The sequence below is a fragment of the Porites lutea genome, chromosome 11, assembly GCF_958299795.1.
Source record: "Porites lutea chromosome 11, jaPorLute2.1, whole genome shotgun sequence".
NCBI lineage: Eukaryota > Metazoa > Cnidaria > Anthozoa > Scleractinia > Poritidae > Porites > Porites lutea.
In genome coordinates, this window is record NC_133211.1 from 25,826,455 (window position 1) to 25,848,118 (window position 21,664).

At 38.4% G+C, this 21,664-nt stretch overlaps 2 protein-coding genes across 2 annotated transcripts; both read left to right on the plus strand.

Annotated features, from left to right (window-relative positions):
- Positions 1-57: 57 nt before the first annotated feature.
- Positions 58-16,418, plus strand: LOC140951753 (TBCC domain-containing protein 1-like). Its single transcript, XM_073401081.1, has 19 exons — positions 58-254; positions 1,666-1,727; positions 2,205-2,267; positions 2,352-2,449; positions 4,191-4,302; positions 4,823-4,880; positions 5,467-5,542; positions 6,210-6,306; positions 7,424-7,490; positions 8,068-8,191; positions 8,906-9,044; positions 9,561-9,609; positions 10,092-10,171; positions 10,535-10,657; positions 11,269-11,447; positions 13,790-13,890; positions 14,000-14,055; positions 14,303-14,396; positions 15,703-16,418. Exons 1-19 carry the CDS (start codon positions 168-170, stop codon positions 15,772-15,774), a joined length of 1,737 nt encoding a protein of 578 aa, XP_073257182.1. The 5' UTR covers positions 58-167; the 3' UTR covers positions 15,775-16,418.
- A 2,505-nt stretch (positions 16,419-18,923) lies between these two features.
- On the plus strand, positions 18,924-20,954 carry LOC140952611 (uncharacterized). The gene has a single exon (XM_073402042.1). The coding sequence runs from the start codon at positions 19,035-19,037 to the stop codon at positions 20,265-20,267; it is 1,233 nt and encodes a 410-aa protein (XP_073258143.1). The 5' UTR covers positions 18,924-19,034; the 3' UTR covers positions 20,268-20,954.
- The last annotated feature ends 710 nt before the right edge of the window (positions 20,955-21,664 follow it).

Consider the following 21,664-nt stretch of genomic DNA (forward strand, 5'->3'; position numbering starts at 1 on the left):
TACAGTGTATCATGGGAAACATTAGTCACTTGAAATGTCCCAGAACCCTTAGCGCTCTTGTGTAAGATGGCGGTAGAATGTTTTGGTGTCAAGAATAGTGCTTGCTGATTTCCTTATGGAGCGGATTTCATATCCTTCTCCAATTTTTATTGACAAGTGTGTACGATATGTCCTCCATCGCTCTTTGGGTGAAGCCTGATGCCTTTGATTTCGGTGCAATTCACGCCCCTTTGCCACCTAAACTCACTTTGCAGGTAACAGCACGCATTTTCTGTATAAGCAGCTCTGATCTCCGCTAACTACTGTAATCAAAAGCTTTTAGTTAAAAAATCTAAAAATATAGTTCTTAATCATTATACAGCTATATTTATTTTGCTTGGCAATGTTTTTAATCAATTTCATTCATTTTTATATTTAGAATTTTAGCATCAATAATTAAGTCTCATACAACGTACTGTAGCTATTTAGGCACATGATTTCACATGTACAGGCCGGGACCCCGCACAATCCATTTGTGTATCCGATTGATGTATTGGATTTACCATTTTCTTTATTTATTTATTTATTTATTTATTTATAGTGATGTATCGCTAAATATGTACATGGATAATGTAAATTAAATTTAAACGTTGTATTATTTTTAACCTGCGGTATATTGTCGTATCTTTGCCTCAAAAGGGGTATTAGAGCGATTTGGAAAGTTTTTTAGTTCACCGTTTACTGTTCCTCTTTAATAGAAGGACGAGGGTGGAAGCAATTTTTTGAAAGGCTCCAGCGCCAGAGCAATTTTCCCCCAGAAAATCGCATCGCTCAGCTTTCAAACTTTGCAGCAGAAAGGCCGAAAGATTCACACTTCTTCCCATACCTCGTGATCGAAAATCCATTCAAATGGCCTGGAATGAACCCTCGAAGAAATTAAAATCCCACAGTTTTTGAACGGTCAAAATGTGTAGCAAGAATTATACTTGCCAGGCAGAAATCGTCCTGCTGGTTTCCTCTTTTTGATTGGATGTCATTAAAGAATAACTGATTAAAAATTTGCACCTAGTCTGCTTTAATCTGTAGTTGTTAAACCATTTGTTTAATAATGATATCCAATGACAAATAGGCAATCAGCAGGATGATTTCTGGCTGGCGTGTATAAATCTTGCTACCCATTTTGATTGTTCGAAAACTGTGGTATTGTAATTTTCTTTGAGGGCTAGCCCCAGGCCGTTTGGATTGATTTTTTTATTGGGAGGTTAAGAAGAAGTGTAAATCACTCAGCCTTTCTGATGAGAAGTTCGAAAGCGGAACAGTGTGATTTTCTGGGGGGAAAATGCTCCGGCACTGAAGCCTTTCAAAAAAAATTGATTCCACCCATGTCCTTCTATGAATAGGAACAGTAAATGGCAAACTCAAAATCCTTCCAAATCACTCAAAATACCCCCTTTTGAGGCGAAAAGACAACAATATACAGCAGGTAAGGTAATACAAGGTTTTTACATATTCAGTGATATACAGTGTATAGCTATAGATGAAGCAAATGGTAAATCCAATACATTTATTTACCATAAAAGAACAATCAACCCACTCCAACCCAACCATGCACCATGATCATCTACTCAAAATTACACTTCTTGAATTCCTTGATAAAATTAAATGCTTAACGTTATCCTATTTTAGAACTTGTACAAGTTGTCTATTTATGCCAGGAACAAGGGAAGGGCAGGTTATCCAAAATTAAGGTAAAGTTATTTTTTCCAGTATATGTTTATACTACTTTTTATTATTTAAACAAATTTTACAGGCTAAGTTTGCCCTAAGAGAAATAAAACTCATCGAGTGGGCTCACTTCACTGTATTGGCCGACAGTTATAAGCCCACTGAATTAGGTAGATTAAAGTCCCATTTACACAGCATTCATTTTGGGTCCTGCATTCCTAAATTTCGGCACACAGGCCAAAAGAAACAGGGTATGGCCTGTGTCATTTACACAACAAAGATGTGTTTGATTTGTTTCAATGTTGATTTCAGGCTGCTCCCCACCCCCTTTTCCCCTTTAAACCAGTTTGGACCCCTACAATAAATAGACTCCATGGGTATTTATTAGGTCAAAATTTACGGTATTCATTTTTCTTTCAAAGGCTACTGAATGGTTTTTTGCCAGTTTACGTTGAATATAGGAAAGAAAACAAACACTGTTATTTAACTCTTGCTTGCAGTTACTCTGTGTGGAAGAATGTGGCATGCAACAAATTACACATTTCTGAAGACCTGGCATGGCTGTAAGTATGATAACTGCATTATCATGTTGACTAAGAATGGTTTATTAAAATGGTAATTAATATTATTCTTATTTTGTTTTGAAGATATTTTGAAACTTTTGATATGCTGAGTGGCTCAAGTTTCAAGGAGCATTCAAACTGGAATGAGAGTTTTTCTCGCTGTAAGAGTCAGGAGGAGATAGGCAAGTAGGCTACATAACCAATTTTTTTTTTTCAACACGCAAGTTACTGAGGCTTTGATAAACAAGATATCTTCAATTCTAAAACTGTGTGGAATGTTTACTTTAAACTTTAATATTATCCACAGAGGAACTTTCTTATCCACAGAACAACTGACGGCAATGTGTTAATAAGTTTCTTCAAAGATTATGATGCCTAGTGGTCTTTTTCTTGGGACTGTGCATTGTTGTTGAGAATGTCATGGCCAAAAAGTCAAATTAGATTCATCTTTAATGCAGAAGAGATAAAGGAACAAGAAAAATGTAATAATATCATGTACCTTGGATGAGGAAAGTCCATGAAAAATCCTTACTTCCATCAAAATAATTTGTTATCCTTGGGGCCTTCATGAAAGCTTATATGTATTTCCAAATTCAGGAGCTGTATGTTGGCATGAGCAACAAAGCTGGCATAGTACTCAGCTTGTAATCAATGTTTGTGGCAGTTTTGGCTCTTTTTGGCCAGACAGCAAACTGAAAATGGCTCAGCTAGCTTTGAATACAATTTCCCTGCAAAATTTCCAGCAGTAGGCCAAGGGTTAAATTACTACCATATATTTTTTTCTTTCTTATAACATGTCAGGGCTGAAAATAATGGCCGGTCAACGGACAATGTCCGGCCTGATTGCAGACTTGACCGGTCAAACCCTTCTAAGAAAAAGATCGGCGCAACAAATTAATTTCATGATGTCATGTCGTAATGAAACGCAACAAAATGAAAAGTAAAGCAACGTTGCAAGTCGTACTGTACTTTCTGCTTTGCTGTAATCAGTAATGTGATTTTCTTTGGGAATTCGAAGGAATTCGGGCAAATCGATCGCAATTCTCAACTGGTCGTCCTGTGTTTCTCCTGGAATAAATGTTAGGGCATCGATTAATAGTAATTTCTTTTATGTCAAACATGAATCTGGTTTGCACACGCGATTCCAGAATGGTCTGATAAAAGTTTAAGCTAATCAAGAAGCGCTAGATTCTTGTTCTTGTAAACAACTTTATGCAAATTTCTGTTAACATTTGAGCCCTTTGTAATAAAATGTTGCCCGATGACCCAAATTTATTTATTTATTGACTTCTGATGATAAAAACGCTGTTTGTGGAACAAACTTTTCGCTAATACAAATCAACTTCTTTGACAAAAATATTAGCGACGATTCTTCTTTGAGGAGGTGTCTTTCGATCACGTGCCAGGCAAGGAAAAAGATCAAGTTTCACTGGTGTTCATTTTGGAACATCAACGTTAAAACAAGCGTGTGGAGATTTTGTTTTTTGTTTTTTTCGTAATTCCTAATGTTTGCTGAACTGTATGTGTATTCCGTTTCCTGAACCTTGAGAGTTTGAAAAGGATTTGCGTTTCACTTTTTACCTCTAGAGACTTCAGACAACGCCGTGCAATGATACTCAAGGTAGAAAGTAACAGTAAAACACACGAAAACCGCGGAAAGGAACTCTACAATGTGCGAATGCATTTTTCACCAACTTGCTGTCAAAAATGTGAACGTCAATGTAGTAATAATGATCTATTGCCAGCATAATTGGATATTCCCTAGGCAAAAAAAATTATTAGTATTCATTATTTGACCGGCCAGAATCGGGATTTGTCCAGGCTAAAAAATATTTGGCTAGTCATCATGACTGGCAACATGCTGTCCGGTATTTTCAGCCCTGCATGTCAAGTAAACTTATTTCATTTCTTTTCTTTCCACAGATCATCTTAGATCTCAAGGCTCTGTTAGAACATTGCCATTCATATTGTTTTTATACATTCAACAAATTCACAAGATTTCATTCAAGGCATCTCTGGTGCTAGGAGGAGAAGAGTATCCTGATTATAATAATTATTATTTTATTTAAATGATATTAGACTTGAAAGAAAAGGTGATTAAACACTGTAAATGTAAAGGAAACAACTTCCAGAATGTAGAATAAAATTTTAACTATATTTATAATAATGTTGGTGTCACTCTTAGTCACTAATTTTAACACTGTTCTTTAATGTATACTTAGTTGATTGCACTGAATAATGATCTTGTCAACCATGAAATTAATTTTTGTGGGGGAAAATTTTTTGTATTTTTTTGTTTGTTTGTTTGTTTTTACTTTGTTTATTTTTGGAGAAACCTTTGTCAGATCATGAAAAAGATTTTAGAACTCACAAGGAAATAGATAGGTATGATACACCATACAAATGACTGAGATTAAGGAGTGTGCATCTTTCGGTCACACATAGCAAATTTTCTTCTTTAATATTAATTTCTAAAACATTGGTATGCCATGCATGCATATTAAAATGACTCACAGTATTATAGTTGCTTGAATGCTTCCTTAACAAATTAACAGATGGCCAACACGCTCACGTTCTCCAGACCTGGAAAACAAAGGCTCTGTTGCTGTTAAGGTTTGCTGATAGCTTTATTTTTAGTACAGTTAGATTCAGTACTGTGGTATTCAGACATTTCTCCACAATAAAATAACTCAGTTTAACAGCACATATGAATACCACCTGTCAACCAGGATGTAACTCAATACAATGCAATGACACTAGCTTCATGTATCCTCAGAACAGCCGTCATTTTTGAGGTGGCAAGGAAGCCAGAATGACATTTTGTTCAAGCAGAGTTCAAAGAATGTTTTGACAGTTTTACAGCTTGCCATGTGGACAAGCTGTAGTTAGCATGTACTATCCCAAAATTATTTTAGCTAGCACCAAAAAATTTTTGATGAGCAGGATTGCTTCAGTTTTTTGGTTATTTTAATTCCCCAAAAAATTTCACTTTCTCATTGGGCAAGTTAAGAACACAATTCACTTGCATGTTAGGAAATCCACTAGCCCTGGGTTATCTGACACTATAGTTTCTTTGCACACTTATAAGCCATGGAAAATCCTTAGCCTTTGTTGACAACTCTGTCCAGATCAGCAGCATCCCTACATATTGTATTATAAAATAATTTTTGTGACAGTTTTTGTTTTTGCATATCAACAGAGTCTTGATGAACATGACCACATGATGTTTGTGTTACATCATCTGAACGATATCTTAGAACTGTTAATGGAGCCTGGTAATTGTACTCCTCTGTGAGCTTAGTATGCCTATTTCCTGCAAAACAAAAACAGGGCTAAAAAGCTGCTTGTATTGCTTCCTTATCTTAGTTAATGACTTTGCAACAAAATAACTTGCTTTTACCGTTGCCCATTAGACTAGTAAGCTTAACCCTTTAGGTCCCAAGAGTGACCAACATCAATTTTCTCCTAAGAACATCAGCAGATCATCCAGAGTAAAGGTTATGAGAATTACTAAATTGATTACCAAAGGGAGAACACTTTGATCTTTAACCAAATTCTCTCAACTATTCTTAAAAGAAATGTATGGAGATCAGTCTGGAGAATTTGTATGTGGATCTTGGGGATTAAGGGTTAAAAAAGGTTTTGCTCAGCGAGAAAATCTGTCCCAGACATCCAAACGGGCCCTGATTGTTCAAACGTTAGATAATGCTTCTGTATTCAACAGATAAAAATCTGTCCAGTGGATAATGCAATTGGTTGGTGGATAGTGATGTATGCCGTAGGTAGCACTATCTTACGTTTGTTGTCAGAGCTAGTACTCTTTTCTATCCCTGAAAAATATGTCAGGTTAATTTTTTGAGAAGTATTAAACATGCAATCTCCATGTACACAATACATGTTAAATCATCCTCTAAATTGTTTTGTGGTTGTTTGTGTGCGCAGAATCCAGTGCAAACAATGGTTCTGGCAATGAAGCTTGCCTTACTGTTGAAGCTCTTGATGCTCTGGGGTTCCTTATAACAGGAGTAACTGATAGCAGGTTGGTTATAGCTAGCAATAATACTCTGTGCTGCTGGCCCATTAGCCAAGACTTTTCTCAGGAAGGTGCATGCACCAGATGATCTTAATGTCTGAGGCACAAGTAACTAAGGGAGTTACTGAGGGGTTTGTGAACACCCCCTACCTTTAACGATTTTGAAAAAAATAATCATCTCTTGCCTGTAAATAGTGAAAATCTAAAAAATACTGTCCAATGTGCATGTCACAGATAGAATAATTTTCCCTGCAACAATGGAGTCCTTTGAATACAGTCAATGCATTTTCACCATTTAGGCATGATATTTTTTTAATGGATTGGTCTTTTGGACTGTTTTTTCTGTATATCCAAAGGGCTTTGCTGTAAAAATTTTGTGCACAACAATTTTGCTCAAAAAACTGGACAGTGGAAAATGGCTTCTACTTCTTATCCACTAACAATCTTCAACAGTTCTTATAATTCACTTTTTTTTGTTTGCTGAATTTATTAGCAGATGACTTCATTTGTGTTTTCATATCATAAGGGTTTGGGTGAGGTGCAAAGATATTTTGTGACCAGAAATTCAACATGTAAACTGCATTTTTCTCTTTCACTATCTGTACGATATACCTGGTAGCATACACCTGTTCTTGATGACACAAAGAACAGCTGTACAGATAACTAGTATGAACCCAACAGAGATAGCACTCAGCAACACATGGAGGTGCTTGCAAGTACATGCCCACCTATTGCCCCTCCCCTCTCTATGATGGTTGCACCTTTGATTTTATGTTATGCCTCCTATAACACAAGGATTACAAAGAAAAGCCACTGTTTTGCAGACATCAAGCACTTTGAGTGGGCTGTTTTTCCCAGTTAACCATTTATGTTTGCTTTACAGTCAAACAGAAAGAACCAAACTTGAAGAAAGTCGAGGTCTTTATCTAGGTCCAAATAGTTTTCAAGCACTTATTTTCGGGGTAGGGGTAGGGGTAAGGTGATTAAGACAGTAATAAAAGTATTGTAGGAGCGCATGATGGCGGGCTAAAATAGCAGGAAATAATTAGAGGCAAGCCCTTGACCTTCTTTAAACCAGGTAATCAATTAACGTAAGCATTAACTTGCTTGTACTCTTTTGTAGAACTATTCAATCACTGCCTGAATTAGCTCGCCTTCAGCCAGAAAGACCCAGGAGTGGTTATTCGAAGGTATTTAAACTTTAGCCTTTCTGTTTTACCCCAACACTTTTATTAGATTAAGTTTTGTGGTGAATTTAATTCTCAGAGTAGTTAATTACAAAACACTTACAGCCTTTCTTACGTGGTTTATTTTCTTCTAATTTATCTGGATAGAAAAACAGTTATAGTGAGACAAAAATGAGAAAATCAGCTTGTCTGAAGGGATGGTGCAACTTCAGTCTTTTGGTATTGCTTTACCATAAAAACTTATTGGAATCAAAGAAAACCCTAATGGTGTGTTTGGCTTTCTGTATCTATGATGAAAACGGATTGCAACGTGAAAAAAATGGGCCAACGTTTTAAAGTTTAACCCTATAGTGTTGTGGAAAAATGACCAAAAACAGTCCATGCTTTGTTTTCCCTTTGATAGAATCATTTTGATATTTTTCTTTTAGAGTTCCAACAGGATCTTTACACTAACTGTAGTTATAATTCACCTCAGTTTTGACTAAAAAACGTGGAGAAACAAAAACACGCTTCGGGGGTTGTTAAACTTGCGCGGTTAAATCTTTTCATGTACGTGTACCTAAAATGCATCACTCCACAGATTTCCAGAACGTTCTCATTTCGTCATCTTCAGTCCTGGTTGAGATCCAATTTGCAAGTGAATCCTTTTGGTGTGTCATCCATACTTGCTCGAGGATTTAAGCCACAGGAAACACCTACAAAAAGTAAGAAATTGCTTGTTTTGAGGCTGTAAAACGCAGGGCAGAGAGTATTTATGTGTTGAACAGCGTTAGATTTCTTCTCCAAATGAAAACAGTGTTACCCCGCTTCACGGACTGTGTTGTACGTTGTCCTGATGAATTTTATATTACCTGCGGCAAGAAGTGTTAGCTCAGTCAGCAGGACGCTTCACTGCAGAGCGAGAGGTCGAGGGTTAGATTCCCGCGGTGGGACCGATACGGTCTTAAAATAGCCTGTTCCAAGCGTTCAGATAGTGGAGAGCGGTGCGAAGTAAAGAAAGCGATGAAAAGTAGAGGGGGACTGGGGAGAGACTCCCCCTCCCTCGCTTTTATGATTTTTTTTGCTCCTTTTTACTTCGCACCGCTCCCCACTATCTGAACGCCTGGAACAGGCTAGTCTTAAAATTACTGAGAAATAAAGTACTTTCTTTGTCCTGCAAACGACTAGACTTTCGCATGGCTTCCATAATCATGTAAAATTGCGGTCCCGTCATAAAAATAGTGTCTTCAATTAGTTCGTTAATTTCGTACTAAATGCATTGACATAAATAAAGTGCATTTGTTTATTTCCCTACTTTTTAGCGGTCAATACAAAAAAAAGATTCTGTCGATTAAGTGGAGCTTCTCTAGGCATGTACAATAGAAGTCAAGTCAGTATCTGTTGCTGTGACCTGACCTTGCTTTTTACTGTTTTGGTAGATTTTTTAAGCCTTAGTGACACATTTGATGAACACAGTCTCTTACGACACCAGGAAGCGGATACAAGTATTTCTGCCAGCAAAGAACACTCTACCAACAGAAGTCGAATTATGAGCAATGTCAGTTATGCTCCACCAGAGTATGTAGAACTTACTGGGGTTTTTAGTGGAGCATTTTACGAGATTTGTTTAACTTAGGTGATCTCATTTCAACAAAGACCCGACAGATGTTTTGGCGAAGTACATGTTTATCATGAGTTCCTACTTCCTTCCAATTCATGATGTTGCTGAGTTTGAACACATTTATTTTTCTTCCTTTGTCTTGGGCAATATACTCCTGCAGTAAATTTTCCAGGCAGTCAATAAAAACCTGCGTGCCAAACTATTGACGAAGCGCACTGCACTAGGGTACATTGTACATGAAAGTTGGTCTTTAATCTATATAATTATATATAATTATCTTTAATTATATAATAAAGTGATAGACTAGCTCTTTAATCAATTATTGCTCGCAACTCGATCTTTTTCATCGATCTGACGGCCCCCAATCTTTTGAGTACACATTTTCAAGGAATTGGAATTGTCTGTTCTACAATACAACAAAAAGGAGTTTGCTTTGTTCAATTGCTGAGCAATTTTATTATTAATTTTGGCAGGCAAAGAGTCATAATTCTCTCACAAGTCTGCAAGCAAACTGTAGCGAAGGTATATTAAATAACTACGCCCTTTGTTTTACATTTTTGTGTGTGTTTGATAAATTCAATACCATTTAAAGTAGAAGCTTAAGATTAGATGTTAGATGAATGGAAAAAAGCCGATTTAAGAAAAAGGGTTTTCCAGTGTTCCAGTACCCTCACTTCCAAATTGAGGTCAAGTGCGAAATCCTTTACGTATTTTACCTGAGAATAAAAACGTATTTCCAGGTTAAAGACTTCGCACTTGACCTCGTTTTATTTAAAAAAGAGACTTCATTCAACTGGGAAGTAGGCTATTACAGATCGGCTATTACAATTAAAACAGGTGCGGGTGATCCAATGGTAGCCGTTACTAAGCGCGGGGAAACTTGTGCCGGCAGCAAGTCATGATTTGATTAAGAAGCGCGCCAAAGTTCTTAGCCAATCAAAAAACCGAGAAAATACCTGGGAAATTACTTCCTTCTTTGTGTGTTTTTTTTTTTACTTTTGTAGGCGAGTGACTCATACTCTGGAAGTATGGTGAAAATACACAGATGTCACTACTCGTACATCTATATCCTTTGTCCGCTGAGGTTTGTGTGATGTATGGTTTAGTGTTTTGGCCAAGTATTGATAAGAGAACAACACTTGTAGAAAGGGCAGGGTAAAACAAACGTTTTGAGCCTACGATCTTACAGCTTAGTCCAAGTTTTGCGCTCATTAGTTATGTTTTGTCTGAAGGCTTACAGCTGCAATTCCTAATCGTCACTTAATAACTTAGCATTAGCTATGATATGCGAAAAAGTTTTTTTTTTTTTCTACCACTCTATATTTCTTATACTGAAGTTATCTTATGGTCTAATTTCTCACCAAAGCCTTCAATAAAGTGTGGTTTTCCAAAGCTATTGAATGACTTTCAGTGACTTTTGATGTAATTGCTTTTTCCCTTGTTTTAGGGCTGTGACAGTAGAAAACTGTCACAACTCCACAATTGTTCTTGGAGTAGCTAAAACGGCTGTCAACATCATTGGTTGCGATAGTTGTACGTTTTTTGCAGTCTGCGATAGAATTTCTTTCAGGTTTGTTTGTAGTTATCTTTTTCTTAGTGTGACTTCACTAAGCGTTTGTTGTACTCTAGTAAATAATTCTCAGAGTCTTTCTTGAGTCAAGTGAAGCCCTAAGCCACAAGGGGGAGCATGCAAGCCAGGGAAGCGAAGTGGTGAGAGTTCTCGCCTCCCACCAATGTTACCCGGGTTCAAATCCCGGCGTCGACATCGTGATGTGGGTTGAGTTTCTTGTTGGTTTTCTCCGTTGCTTCGAGTGGTTTTTCTCTGGGTACTCCGGTTTCCCCTTCTCCTCAAAAACCAACACTTCCTCTGAAGCACATCTAAGTGTTTCGTGGGTAAAAAAAATACAGTTACAACGTAAAAATACTGGAAGGTTAGCTTGCCAATTTTGCGCGATTGTGGCTAAATTAGACCTGCCAGATGATAAAAGGCATTTGGTACAGCACTCAAGACCATAGCCTTTCGGGCGTGACTTAAAAGTGCGTGTGAGTTTTCTTTTTCTTTTTTCTTTTTTTTTTTTTTCTCATTCGTTTGTTTGTTTCTTTAAATATGGATCGTTTTTCTTTGTGTAAGGAAGAATTTCACTGTTATTAACTGACGTATTTCTCGTTATTCTTTTTCAGTGGTTGTAACAACTGTACCTTTAATCTCTGCACGCCAACCAGACCTGTAATACTTCCAGGCAACGAAGGATTGTTGCTGGCACCATATCACACTCACTACCCTGCTTTGGAGGAACATTTACATGGCCCTTGGGGAGTAGCTATAGAGCCCAACCTTTGGAATGATCCGCTTCTCCTAGGTGAGTCTTGGATGGGATAGGCATTCTCAGATCCCATGGCCAGTTCAGAGTCGGAGCGGAGTGTTTCCAGAAGAAAATCGTTGTAGGAATAGTTTTCAAAGTAAGGAAAGAACCCCTGTGCATTTATTCCTTCTAGATCAGTACCAGAATCGTTTGCTTCGACTGCAAGAATTGTCTTTGAAAGAGAGTTACCTTCGTCACGATCATTTGTCATATCAAAGAAGTTATTGGTGTCGCTTTGTACAATCCAAATTTTGTGTTATAATAATTATCAATTTTTTGTAAGGCGCAAAATAGCATTTAAATATATTTTTAAGTGTGTCCATTACAATGCTCCATAATTTTATGTTGAGGGATTATTTTATCAGGTCTATCGTTTTCCATTAATGTTTTTGCCCGTAATATGTTCCATCTTGATTAACTTCCCTTGAGTGTCCCAGGATGTCGGACCCGGTCTTACATGTTCTGTGGCATCTATGATTAAAAACAAAATTAATGATGTTACCAAAAAGGTTTTTCACCTGCTCTGGCGAATACATTCATTACAGAAAATTCCAAAACTCAGAGCGAATATTTCGTCCGAATCACTCAGATTGTGAGAGGAACATCTGAAACGTTACAGCGGATCTTTAAATCCCATGGGCTCCACATATTCCACAAGTCTTTTAACTCGCTGCGAAATCAATTGACACATGTAAAGGATCGATCAGAGAAAATTGAAGAAGTACGGGGTCGTTTACCAAATCCAATGTGAACAATGCCCGGAAAATTAAATTGGCGACACCGCCAGGCCTCTTTGTACCCCGATCAAAGAGCACCAGTCCCGTGATACTTCTGCCGTTTTCGAGCATCAATTGCCAGGCAACGGGTCACGACATCAACCCACACAATGTAAACGTAGTATCTGATAAAAACAACACCATTAAGCGTAGAGTCAAGGAGGCCATTGCTATTGAACAAAGGAAACCAACCAATTTACAGTCCTCTCTTGGAGGTTCTTAACTTTTCTGTCACACAACCTGTCAACTCACAACGCTGATGAAGTCTGAGTGATTCGGACGAAATTTTTCGCTCTGAGTTTTGGAATTTTAATGATGTTAGTAACGGGAAGAATAAACTTCTTTTGGAACTTTTGATTACTTCAAGATATGGAAGCCAAGTGCTCCAGTTTCACAGGCATGAACAATTCTGAAAAAAGTTATGTTTCTTTTTAAAACAGTATTGCTCTGTTTGTTTTTAAAAAATTGGTTATTATGTTTACGAATCTTTTCGCCTTAGAAACTAAATAAAAGCATGTGAAATAGAGATTAATGAGAGCTACAACTAATCCACTTTTTTTGTGTTTACTACGTAAGTTAGTTTTTATTATAAGTTTATATAGAGTTAGCCAGGGCTAAAAGCGAAGCTCTCGATAATTATAGTTTGTTCAAACAAAATATAAAATCGTGTAATGCTAAGCGGAGAAGGCAACGCCGGAGAACGGTGAAAAACAACAATTTGTCATATTAGCAAAAATATATCTTTGCATGTGCAGCACACTTTTTTCGTACATTTCTTTGCCGTTGTTTTGCACGACTGCAACGCGAAACTTTTAGAAACTTTTTTTATGGAGGAATTGTCTTACGTGTTCTCGTTCACTTTTTTTTCACTGCCGCTCATTTTCTCCTTACATTGGTAGCCGCTAGCATTTCTCACTTTGTCACCGCGGCTACAAAAGTTTCATTTGTTCTTCCAACAAAAAATGTCTCCTTTGTTTTTTATCTCTCGCTCTAGATCTCTGTCTCCCTTTTTCTCGTTGAGCTTCGCTGGCCTGCCGCTTGCTTTCTCTTTTTTCTCTGTCTTTCTCTTGCTCTATATGCCAAATTTGTGGACATGACAATTAATCTAAGCTTAATACTTAAAAAAACACGGATACAGAAACAATTTCCGCTTTCCGTTTTCGTCTTTATTGACTCTTTAGCTGCCTCTGCTTTACAAGACGCGGATGGCTATGCGATTTCCCGCCAAAATAACCTCAAGTTGCACTTGGGTTGCCATACCTGTTGATTGAGTTATTTTACACTGGTATGCCTGTGGTGCGGACGGACGGTCGCTCGGTCGGTGTACTGTCACGTGATTACCAAATTTTCTGAGATGGATAGATTTTCTTACCCATGGTACTCCGAGCTCCGCTATTATTATTATTATTATTATTATTATTATTATTATTATTATTATTATTATTATTATTATTATTATTATTATTATTATTTTAAAAATTGTGATGCTTTAATGACAGTACCGTTTCTGTATATGGGAATGCTAATAAAATTTTTGCTGTTTTTGTTCTTTATTAATTTCAGCTTCTGATCGTACGGTTGGTTCGTCAGCTGTTTACCGCGAGCTACCACCAGGAGATTTCTTCACGTTTACTATTCCTTTCTCCATGAAAGGATCTACAGATGTAAGTACTGCTTGTCAACAACAACAAAAACAAGTATCAGGGGTAGTGGTCGTAAAAGGCCTGCGTCGCCTCTGATTATTGAAATTTCATTTCTGTTTTTATCTTTCAGGGACCACCCATTCCACTTCCCAAAAAATACGAGAAGGCGTTAAAAGAAAGAGAGAAGTAAGAATTAAAATGTACAATGAGACAGCTTGTGTACAGCTGCCCCCTCCCTCAAACAAAATCGCCTCCCTCCCCGATTTTGTATGAGGGGAGGGGGCGGGCGGCTGTAGACAGGCAAACGATTAGAACACTCCTATTTGTTTGCTTGGGAAGATCTTCGTTTAAGTCACGTTGTCTGTCGCTTTTTACCATAGCATTTTAGGCAAAAAATTTACAACAATATAATTTTAAGACTTTCTACTTCTAGGGCAATTAACAACTGGTATTCGCTGGTAAAAACGTCGTCGCTAAGTAAAACGCAAAGAAGACAGCTGCAGAAAGATGTCCAAGACAGATTTCAGGTAAAAACTGTTGTCGAATGTTGTTTTTGTTTAGTTGTTTTCAGATGGCTTGGTTGGATTTTTCAGGGCCAATACCTCCCAAGTTTACGTCACCATTCACAAAGATATAGGAAAACGATCAGCGCAACTGTATCAGACAAAGATGAAAATTTGTTTTGAGCTGTGTTATGTTATGTTGACGACTTGCAGCCGTATTTTTATTTTTTTTCCACGATTGCTCATCGGAGCTTTTTTCTTCAATACCTGCCTCAATATTCGTGAAGTTTGAGCAAAATCTATGAGAGCGTTTTCGAGATATTTTGGGATAAAATTTACAAGGGTAGAAATTTACACTACAGACTGGACAATCTTGATATTTGGCCGTTATCTTTAGAAAACAAAAGCGCGTTTGAAATGCAGTTTGACCTTATTAACGTAGTTTCAATTTTAAAACGTGTGTGAAAGATCATGGGGATAGCTTTAGCCGATTGCTGGAAAGGGAGGTATTGGCCCTGAAAAATCCAATCGAGCAACCTTTAAAAAACAACTTCTGTATCGAAGGAATGTTAAGAAAAGAATCACACAGACAGAGGGGTTATAAAACTATATATCTCAGACAAGGATCGCTGTTAGTTCAGAGAACACAGTTCGTGTTTGGAGTTTACGAATCCTTACTATAATCATTGAAGTAAAAACTAGGTATACTGAGCAGTTCTTGTCCAAGTTTATTGTCGGAGCCGTTGTCAACTGTTTGAACGCGTGCTTATTTTCTTGGTTTCGTGGCTGAAATCACGTTGTGAGCATGACATGTATTTGTAAATATATTTTTTCAGATCTTGGAGCAGTACGAATCTATCCGGATTGGCAAAATCGCTAGGTGTTCAATATCTTTTTGAAAGCGGACTAGTCATAAGTACTTACGTTGGTCAAATGGTCGCTTGCGATCATGCATGCTCATGTGACCAAGAGTACGGCAAAGTGTACGTCATTGGTCAGCAACACCTAGCTATTAATGATTTGCAGATAAGATATATAAATCGGGTTGCTTCTAGTAAGCAGCATACTTTCCTGCGGCACTGTTGATGTCGCAAAGGTTTGAAAGTTCGTGTATCATTTATTGTTCCGCGAAGATTTTTTTCGTGTCTTGGTTTAAATATAGTGATACTCACGCTGATGTGTCAACCAGAAGCGCATTGGTTCTTTGTAACAAAAGATTCTTTTCTTTGACTTGTTACAAATTTGAATAACAAACCCAATGTTTCTAAACATTGATTTCTCCTATATGTGTTGCTGTGGTTAATCTTTTTTGTTGTTGTTTTTGTTGTAGGAATGGTTGGCAGAAAGTGGTCATGCCACTCAACTGAACGGTCTTGTTCCGCCTCATTCCAGCAAATCTTAGCATTTCAGTAGTGAAACAAGAACAAGAAGATATAAAGTGTGACGTGGTGAATGTTTCTGGCTCGAGAAACATGCCGAAAAAAAGCAGTAAGGAATGTTAGAGCAGGGACTTATTCCACCTCCATTGCAAGATCAAACGGGCTAACAGAGGTCGTACTGAATACGGTACGGCTGTTCAGGATCTCAACCAAGAAGTTTCTTTGGTCGTGAGGGAAGTTCACGAAAAAGATAAGATTTGACAGGAGCAAGGCACGCACGAAGTACGACGGGGAAAAACGCCAAGGAACGTTTATAACGCACTCTGTTCCAAGCGAAGTTCTGCTGTTTGTCATTAAGAAAGGCTTCAAATAAGATAATTTGATCTTTGAAAGAACGATGCTTGTTTATTCATTTTTATAATGGTCCGTGAGGTGCGGAACAATGAATTCTCGACTTTAAATTGAGAATCTTTATGGCTTCGCCTGCTTCTACACCTATTAGTACATGAAATTGTAAATTTACCTAAACTTCGCAATGGATTTGTGCAGCCTTAACTTCCCACTGAGGTGGTATGGACAATTAAAAGTCAAAATTAACCCAGATTACAACAGAAGGGAATGCAAGAAATTAACTGAGTTTATTGAATGTAAAATTGTTAAAATAAAATCTTTGGACGTCACTATGTGTGCCGCAGAAAAGAGGTTGGAGGGCGTCACCAAGGGGTGGGGTTGGGGAGCGTGTAAAATGCAATGCGTGATTACTGAGTACAGTAAATCTTTGTCAGAACACCATGCTTGCAGCGTGAGGAGAAGGTGAGACACATAACAGTTCATATATAACGTAAAATCCTTTCATCAATTATTAATTTAAACTAGGAGTAATTGGGGTTTATGATAGTGCGTTCGATATATGTTTGTTAGGCGTACAGGTAGCAGTTGAAGGGGAAGAGTGGATAGTTCTCGCGATAGATAAATATGATTATGGCATATTTTGAACGTAAGGATTACGTACAGGGAAACCTCTATTTAAGTGTTTCATTATGGAAAGGTTTTGAAGTACTCAATCCTGGTACAGAGGTGGGGGCCAAGAACAAGACGCGCCTTCCATTCAACCCAAAAGTCCGGAAATTTCGGTTGGTTCGTCAACTAGAACGGACCATTTCGGTTTGGTCCGACCGGAATAATCGGGACCAGCTTTGAAGGTGGTCCTCTTTGACCGGTCTGGTCAGTCATTTCGGTCGGTCGGACCGAAATGTCCCTTTCCATTTGCCAAAATTGTTGTCCCAGGTACCGCTCTTTTGTATCCTGATTACAAGAACAAGTGGTTTCTAATGGAAAGTGAAGTGCTCTGAGTAAAGCATGTCATCTCAAATAGTTTGAATCAGTTGCAACTTTTTTTTATTTTGGATATTTGTCATTAACAGTATCAAATAACTGACGCAACACGACACGTAGATGAAAAAAGTGTGTGTATAAAGTCCGTGAGAATCAGCGTAGTATTTGTCTGAACCTGTCCACGATATTTAACTAAAGCAATTTATCAATTACGCTGAAATGAATACAACAAAGCCAGGCTGAATACAAATTTGGCCAAAACACCGAATTTATTTACCGTACAGTTCCAGGAATTGCCTCGAATCGTTCGAATATTCTGAGAAACGTATCGCTTCAATTCACGAGAATTTTTTACCTTCACTTGCATTCATAGGCTTTCTACACGAAATAGGATTCCTCCGCCTTTAGTTCTCCACCGCCCCTTTTCGACAGTCGAGTGTTCTTTAGGATATAAACAGTATTTACTCTTCTATTTTAGAGTGTAATTTTGAGTCGGTTAGGGTCGGGTCTGTGCAACCGGAATGTACCGTTCCATTGAGCACGTGAAGTTTCCGAACTTCAAACCGGAATTTATGTTAAATCAAAAAAGCGCCTATAAGGATTTCGGTGCTGTTTCGCAGACGGACTTTATAACCAGCGTTGCAACAGAAGTTCCGGTCACAAGTTGTTCTTTTGTGCATGTATTGGTTCCATAACGTCGAATTTTAGAAATTTGACTGTCTTGACTGCTGAATTGTACAGTTTTTGTTTTTGCCTTTCGTTAGAACCTAATGCACCTATCAATGTTATGCCGACAGGGGGGGAGGCAGGGCATGGGGTGGGGATTTGATTGTCTTTGTTGGCCTTAAGGTAGGGCATTTGACTGATCTTGTTCTCCCAGGGGAGGGGATATTTGAATCTTTCTTCGCCTGACGTGGAGAAATTTGACTGCCGACTCGGACGAAAAAGAATGAGACCGAACATATGTTTCACCCTTCACAAATGTTTCACCCAATGTTTCACCCTTAATGTTTCACCCTTATGTTTCACCCCACTTCCACGATTCACGCATGCGCCGTACGGTCTTGAAAGATCTGGAAATCATTGAGGCCAACGAGAACAAGCGAAAGCTGAGTGGATTTCACTATTTTGTCCTCAAATTTCGTATCGTATGTTTTAGCGTGTTTTTGATCAATTGAACTTCTTAAGATACTGTGGTATCAAAGTAAACGGAAGTAAAGAGAAACGAAGTCGATTTTTGCAAGTACAATTGATCAGTGTATGGCTCATTCGCTACAATCACTGTAAGCTTATGAAATTGACTTTCTCTATACCCTTTACTAAGAACGGTATATTCAAACTTACAAAATGTGGACTTTCTCCTAAAGGTTTCTCTATTCTACGGAGTGTAACACGGATTATGATTAAAACGTATAATTGCAGCTGTATCTTTGGTGATGGAGCAACGTAATATAAATAAAGATTGCAGAGGTTTATTTGGAGATATTCTTATTATGCCTTTCTTGTTCTGCTTTGGGATATTTGACAGCAATGTGCAGCCTGGGGTGGGGAAATTTGGTTGCAATTGACTGGTATGATTAGCCCGTGGGCAGGGAATTTTACTGCAATGTTTTGAAAAATGTCAAATCCCAACCCGATGCCCTGCCTCTCCCCCCCCCCCCCCCCCTTGCCGGCTTTACATTGATATGTGCATAAGCTGGGTGATCACTCCGAGGCTGCCGCTGATGAGAAATGACTGAGCAACATATGGCTTTGCATGGGTGAGCATTAAAACAGAGATATTTTAAGAACCAATCACACGATTGAACTGAAAAAAAAAAACAAACAAAGAAGAACTGAATAATATTGTCTGTTTCCGAGAAACCCAATACAACCCTGATTCCCCGAACTTTTTACACCAGAAGCTAAAGAAACAACTTTACGCCTTGCAGAAAATCCACCATAAATTATGGCAGAACCAGCTGCGAAGCGGTCTCGGCGACTATCAGAGTTAGAAGATGACTACATTCGAACCATCGAACTGGATTTGAGAAATTACGGAGAGTCTGCGAAGTGGCTGAGAGGTCTCTCGCCGAAAGAACTCCTGATGATATTCGAAATTGGCCTTAAAATAAGAGAATCTACCATGTTGACTGTGGATGTCAGCCAAAGCTTCTTGAAGAAAGAGCTCTCTTCACAAATGCAACCGGTCAAAAGCACTTTAGAGAGCATTGAAAAAGAAGTGAAGAATCAACTGCGTGAAATGCAAGAAAATGTCGGTCGAGATGTCGCTGAGAAAGTGAAACAAATGTCGACTGATGTGGAAGCCTTCAAAGGCGATTTAAGGAAGGATATTGGAACCATCCAGAGAGAATTGGTATCCCGAGTGAATACTGTTGTGGAAAACGTTCCGCCGCTAAACAAAGTAACTGAATGCGTAGAGAAGTCCGAACGAAAGCTAAATGAAACCATTCATAGGGATATCAAACCCGTCATAGATAATTGCAAAATGCAACTAGTAGAAATGTCGACCTCGCTGAAACGGTCTTCGCACATTATTGGCTCTGTTGGTCAAAAACTGGTAATAAATCTTCTCAGAGAGCAATTTGGTAACTTCCATGTGAGGGATATATCAAAAGAGCCAAGAAAGGGTGATATATTGATGGAATCGCCGCGGCAGCATAAATTTATGATTGAAGTGAAAAACCGTGAGAGTAGCAACGTGCCCCAATCCGAAATAGATCGCTTCAAAAGTAATCTCGCGAGCTCTCCTGATGTTAGAGTAGGGGTTCTTCTATCAATGAAAAGCGGAATCGCCAACAAAGTGTCGCATGGAAAGTTTCAGATCATATTTAACGAGAATCAGTACCAAATTTATGTGCCGAATGCGGGTGAGGATGAAGCAATGATAACTTGGAGTGTGTTGATGGCCGACGAGTTGGCCCAGTCAATGCAGGGAGACCTTGGTACTAGCCAAATTCAAAAGCTTGAGGAGCTATACAAAGAATTTCAAGAAACCAAAGACCACGAAAAGACTTGTCGGGACAACCTGGATTCCCTCGAAAGGGCGGCAAAAAATTTGAGAGAGAGTATGAATTTTATTCTTAATGGTATCGACAAAACAAGGAAAAAAATGAAAAGGTTGATCGATTCTGATGCACCTGTCGTAGGTAAAAACATCGCTACTGTACAGCTAGACTGATGAGGCTATGTTCACACCAAACCGAATAGGTTTCGCGGCGCCACGAAAAGCTATCCGGTTTCGTGTGAAAAGCAACAACCCTGGGCGGCACACACATAGGGTAATTGCGTTCGACGAAGGAGAACGCTTACTATTCGTGTACCGTACACAAAGTAGTAACCGTTCTGTATGCCATGTGATTTCAGAAACTAGATAACATCGACCTAAACCAGATGAGTCATCGATATGTCAGTGGCGTCTTACAAAATGACTGAAATGATCGCGCTCACTTGATTGATCGCAGAGAGGATGTTATATTTGTCATATTGTCGTTTCCAGTTTATATCAGTAAAAAAAATGTTAAATCTGTAATAGACTCAGCTCTATTGTAGTGAACGACGCGGCTTATGGTCTTTCCGAGGAACGCTGGTTTCGGTCGATGTTATTTATTGTCAGCACGTCACGAAATCCAATCTAACATCGACCGATACCTAACCGGAACTCGGCTGCGGCTACGAAAAAACCGAAATAAAATAAATCCCGCGGGACTGCGAATCCTATCCCAGCTTTATTGCTGTCATTTGAGTCTCAAACAGTAGTTTTCCACCTTTTCGACTTTATGAGTCAGTTTATGAGTTTCTGGTTTATGCTAATCGGCTCGAGACAAAAGCTAAACACCCTAACTGCCTCTCCCGTTCTGAGCATCAATGGTACTTCCGTAAATAAGGTATCGACGTCCAAATCTCTAGCTGTACTCATTGATGCAAACCTTGCTGGGGGCAGTCATATGGAGGAAGTTGGCTAAAAAAAAATTGGCTCTGGTATTGCAGCTATCAAACGGGTCAGGCAATTTGTTCCCCCAGCAACATTGCATCTTATCTACAAATCCTTGATTCAGCCGCTTTTCGACTACTGCAATGTTGTTTGGGGAAGCTGTGGCATAAAACTAGCAGACAAACTTCAAAAACTCCAAAATCGGGCGGTGCGAGCTCTAACTTTCTCAAGCTATGACGCAGATGCATCGCAGCTGTTCCAAAATTTAAATTGGAAAAATCTTAGTACTCAGCGTGATATCCAAAATGCCTTAATGGCCTTGCTCCTGAGTACCTATAAGCTCTAAATTTATTGCTCTATCTAATACCACTTCATACACTTTTCGAGATTCTGTAAATACTAACTATTCCACAGCCACTACAGTGGTGCTGTTCTGTGGAATAGTCTTCCTGAAACATATATTAAGGCAGGCAGAATCCCAGAATAAGTAATTTTAAGTCACTTTTGCACAGTTATTATAATATCAAGTAAGGCACGGCATTCATGGCAAACAGGCTTTTTTTTCTTCGTATCTACTTAATTTTAAATAATTTTATTACTGTATTTAGCGGAACTCAGTAAATGTAATTAAGGTTTTTAAATTT